The 5,242-nt window shown below is 49.7% G+C and overlaps 1 protein-coding gene across 1 annotated transcript; it reads right to left on the bottom strand.

Moving 5' to 3' along the window:
• Window positions 1-284: 284 nt before the first annotated feature.
• LOC136535019 (uncharacterized) lies at window positions 285-671 on the bottom strand. Its single transcript, XM_066527369.1, has one exon. The coding sequence runs from the start codon at window positions 669-671 to the stop codon at window positions 285-287; it is 387 nt and encodes a 128-aa protein (XP_066383466.1).
• Window positions 672-5,242: the final 4,571 nt, after the last annotated feature.

Consider the following 5,242-nt stretch of genomic DNA (forward strand, 5'->3'; position numbering starts at 1 on the left):
AAAGTGTTCCCTTTGCCGAGTGTTCGTGGGGACACTCGACAAAGAGCGTGCTAAATTTTTTTAAAATGTTTGCCGAGTGCCTCTCCTCCCGACACTCGGCAAAGTGGTAATTTTGTTTTTTATAAATACGATGGAGTGCGGTTTAGGGTTTAGATTAAAAAAAAGGAAAAATCTTTGCCGAGTGCCCCGATCTGACACTCGGCAAACCGGCCTCCTTTGCCGAGTGCGAGATCGGGGCACTCGGCAAAGAGCCCGTCCATTAAACAAAACCGGCAGCCAGCCACTTAGAAAAAAGGCCCCGCCCCCACGCCCGCTAGCGACTCCGCGCGCCACCGCCGCAGCCGCCCACCGCAGCCCCTCCCCGCGCCGCCCCCGCCCCCAGCCGCCCCTCCTCGTGCCTTGCCCCCGCCCCGGCAGGCCCTCCCCGCGCCCCCCTCCCCACGCTTGCCCCCGCCCCCAGGCAGCCCCTCCAGCGCCGCCCCCACCCCCGGCTGCCCTCCCCGCACCGCCCCCGGCAGCCCGTTGGCCACGCCCTGCCCATGGCCGCACCAACGCCGGCCCTGCGGCCGGCCGCGCCCCCCCCTGCCCCCGGCCCGCCAACGCCGGCTCTGCCCCCGGCCGCGCCCTGCCATCGGCCGCGCCCCGTGGACCACGCACCCCACGTCGCCCATGCCCGACCATGTTCCTGACTCCGGCGACCCCGACCGCAACCCCGACGCCGCCCGCCACTACCCCCGACGCCCGTCAGGTATGCCCTTCTCTCTTGTTGTTGTCGTGGCAGTGATAGTTTGTAGTAGTATTAGTTGTAGTAGTAGTAGTGCTAGTGGTAGTAGTAGTATTAGAAGTAGTGGTAGTAGTAGTAGACACTAGTGGTAGTAGTAGTAGAAGTCGTGGTAGTAGTAGTAGTAGTAGAACTAGTGGTAGTAGTAGTTGCAATAGTTGTAGTAGTAGTAGTAGAACTAGTGGTAGTAGTAGTAGCAATAGTGGAAGTAGTGGTACTACTTGGATATATTCTTCTGCATTGATATCCAAACTACATGGCTTCTCTTGAGACATATGTGCTTGTCGGCCATCGTGCCATTGTTTTTTGTAGGTTTTGGAAACCTCACCGTGCAGGGGAGGTTCTGCTGAATTTTTTTTAAATGACAGTATTTTGTTCCATTTTTGTAGAGAAGAGCCCGTCGGAGCCGAGTCGGAGTTCCCGTCGCCGTGCCGGTCTGCCTGCACCGCGTCACCTCACCACTGCACCGACCCACCATGGAACCGCTAGCCTGACTCCACCGCCACCCTAGGTATAACCCCTCTTTCCGTATCATGGTCATAGATCGTGTAACCTAGTTAGGCGTCTCCTGTTCGAAAGAGATACGGTTGGAGGTATGCAGATCTTTGCATATCTATGATCGTATCTATTTTGGATTGTCCACATTTTTTGGACAGCCCGCGGATGCGTAGATGGGTTAGTTTCCATGGTCTGCTCCGGTCCGAGACAGAGTTTCGGCATCACCTCCCTATTGTTCTCCGGATACGCACTCTTGTTTGGCAGGACGTGTATCTGGAGAACAGCAGGGAGGTGCTGCCAAAATTTTGTCTTGGATAGGAGTAGTGCATGGAAACTAACCTCATCTATGCATCCGCGGGTGGGATTAGGACATATCCTCACCTATTAGACAGTAGAAACACCATGTAGATGCAATTGTTGGTTACATTACTCGCTGATACATATGTTAGAGGATGGATGACCGTCAGTGGATGTAAACGGGCTAGAGAAGTCAGAGTGATTACACCACGGAATGGATGAACAAGACCGATGCTTTCTTGAACAGTGCATTTGGCAAGGCTGCTAAAGGACATTGCCTAGTTTTGTGTCCCTACAGCAAATGTGGAAACAGAAGAAGGGTAAACAAGGTGAAAATGGGTAAACATCTTGTGAAGAATGGATTTACGCCGGACTACACCCGGTGGGTCCACCATGGTGAAGCCCATCGTATGAGAGAGGATGTGGTGAGACCACGGGTGGAGGCTTTTGATGCTGATGCAGGGGTAGCAGACATGTTAGATGACTTTCACCATGGCCAGTTCGATGATGGACGTGAGAAGGAGGAGATGGAGGCAGCCGCACAGGCGTTCTACGACATGATGGACTCAGCACAGAAACCCATTCACGATCGGTCAACGGTGTCTCAACTGGATGCCATTGGACGCTTAATGGGATTGAAGTTTGAGTTAAACTTGAGTCGAGAAGGCTTCGATAAGATGTTGGCCGTGATTGGCACCCTGCTTCCGGAGGCCCACATTCTGCCAAAGAGCATGTACGAGTCATAGAAACTCCTTCGTGCACTTAAGATGCCGTATGAGCAGATACATGCTTGTCCCAAGGGGTGCGTCCTATTTAGGAAAGAACACGAGCATGCAAAGTTCTGTCCAAAGTGTAAATCCTCTAGGTACCTGGAGGTAGACTCTGATGATGGCCAGAAGAGGCAACTTACGATCCCCGTGAAAATCCTACGGTACCTTCCGTTCCAACCGATGATCCAATGGCTATACATGATCGAGGACTCCGCGAAACAGATGACATGGCACAAAAATGGCAAATAGTACAATCCTGACAAGATGGTACATCCATCCGATGGTGAAGCTTGGATCCGCTTTAATGACAAACATCATGACAAAGCAGATGAGGCTCGTAATGTACGTGTCGCGCTGGCAACAGATGGGTTCAATCCTTATGGAATGATGGCTGCCCCCATACACATGTTGGCCCGTCTTCGTTATCCTCCTTAATCTCCCCCCCCCCCCCCGGTGTCTCCTTTCAATGACATAACGTATTCTTGTTGTTGATAATTCTTGGACACCCAGGGAGTAATATGGGTGTGTTCATGGAGCCCGTGTTTGATGAATTGGTCCATGCTTGGGATGAAGGGGTATGGACATACGACCGAGCTACAAAGACAACCTTCAAAATACACGTTTGGTACCACTACTCCCTGCATGACTTCCTGGCGTATGGGATATTCTACGCCTGGTGTGTTCACGGGAAGTTCCCATGCCCAATATGCAAGGAAGGTGTTAGGTTTATTTGGTTGCAGAAGGGTGGCAAGTATTCGTCGTTCGACAGACATCATCAATTCCTACCTCTTGACCATCCATTCAGACAAGACATCAAGAACTTTACGAAAGGTGTCGTAGTGTCAGACCCTGCACCGCGGATGATGACTGGTGCCGAGGTTCATGCTCAGATAGATGCTCTCATGGCCAATCAAGAAGGTGGTTTTGTGGGATATGGTGAGCAACATATGTGGACTCATAAGTAGGGCTTGACGAGGCTTCCCTATTTTGATGACCTTCTTCTGCCACATAACATTGATTTAATGCACACTGAAAAGAATGTCACCGAGGCACTTTGGGCAACACTCATGGACACTGAAAAGTCTAAGGACAACCCTAAGGCTAGAGTGAACCTGGCAACGTTATGCGATAGACCAAATCAAGAGATGCAGCCTCCTAGAGGCGACAAGAATTGGAGAAGGCCTCAGGCCAATTTTGTCTTGACCAGCAAACAAAGGAGGGAAGTACTTGAATGGATCTAGACGCTAATGTTCCCTGATGGGTATGCAGTGAATCTAAAGAGGGGAGTGAACTTATCTACTCTGTGAGTCAATGAGATGAAGAGTCATGACTACCACATATGGATTGAGCGGCTTCTTCCAGCGATGGTTCGAGGCTATGTCCCTAAGCATGTCTGGCTAGTGCTGGCAGAGTTGAGCTATTTCTTGCACCGGCTTTGTGCCAAGGAGCTATCTCGGACCATCATTGATGACTTGGAAAAAGGGGCACCTATGTTGCTCTGTAAGTTGGAGAAGATCTTTCCACCCGGCTTCTTCTTGTCGATGCAGTATTTGATTGTGCACCCCCCGTATGAGGCACGAATGGGGGGCCCGTGCAGGCCCATTGGTGCTATCCAATCGAGAGATGTCTAAAGACTCTTCGCAAAAAATGTAGAAATAAAGCCAAAATTGAGGCTTCCATTGCAGAGGCATACATTCTGGAGGAGGTGTCAAACTTCATAGAAAAATACTACACTGAGAACCTTCCTAGCGTGCATAATCTATCCCCTCGTTATAATGCTGGCGAAAATGAATCGAACCTCAGCCTTTTCCAAGGGCAACTCGAAAGCGCAAGTGCATCGACCACTAAGCACTTGAGTATTGAAGAGTGGCGCAGTATCATGCTATATGTGTTGACCAACCTTGTCGAGGAGCAGCCGTATGTGAGGTAAGTTCTCAACGAACTTGTTTCAGTATGCCGTCACTATTCTGCATCCAACTCCCTTGTTTCTCGTTGGTACAGGGGATTTCTTCGTGAATCCTGGCATCAATCAAGGGATCCTACCCCATAGGAAAATGATACCCTTCTTTCATAGGATGCGGGACCAGGGAGGCCCGGTTTCATTTCTTGGTTCAAAAATATGGTACCGTCCAATTTAGCTCATACTTAGTTCGACATTCCAAGTTGCTCGTATGTTCGAATAATATAATGATCTATCCTGCTTGAGCTTGCAGGCCCAAACCGATGCGTCTATAAGTGATGAGTTGAGACTGGTTGCAAACGGTTGTGCCTTAAGGGTCAGGTCATTTACCAGTTATGATGTGAATGGATATCACTTTCACACAGCAAGCTACGAGCAGAGTCGGCCTAATAAAAAACCACAAATAGTGGAGTTTTTACGCCCGGCACTGATGGCCTCGACTATTATGGAAGAATTGAAGAAATATACAAACTTTCATTTTATGGTGCCAAACCTTTTTATCCTGTCATATTCAAATGCCATTGGTTTGATACTCGAGTAACGAGACAGACCCCTAATCTTGGGCTAGTCAAAATTCGATAGGATTCCATCTATCCAGGAGACGATGTCTATATTGTGGCTCAATAGGCCACGCAGGTTTATTATACGTCATACGCGTGCCAAACCAAAGGGCATCTTAAGGGTTGGGATATCGTGCACAAGGTCTCGCCACACGATAAACTACCTATCCCAAACGATGAAGATTACAACTTCAACCCACACACATATGATGGAGAGTTCTTTCAAGAAGAGGGGCTAGAAGGGAGGTTTGAGATAGACTTAACCAAAGCCATCGGAATGGAACTAGACAATGAAAGGGTTGATGACGAGGACACTGGAGACGAGGTGCAAAATGTGAAGGACTTCGAAATGCTTGAGCGATTACGTTTAGGCAAT

Source organism: Miscanthus floridulus, unplaced genomic scaffold (genome assembly GCF_019320115.1).
Source record: "Miscanthus floridulus cultivar M001 unplaced genomic scaffold, ASM1932011v1 os_2478, whole genome shotgun sequence".
NCBI classification, from domain to species: domain Eukaryota; kingdom Viridiplantae; phylum Streptophyta; class Magnoliopsida; order Poales; family Poaceae; genus Miscanthus; species Miscanthus floridulus.

Coding starts and splice junctions, on each gene's coding strand:
- LOC136535019 (XM_066527369.1), bottom strand. CDS start 671: ATGGGCGACGTGGGGTGCGTGGTCCACGGGGCGCGGCCGATGGCAGGG.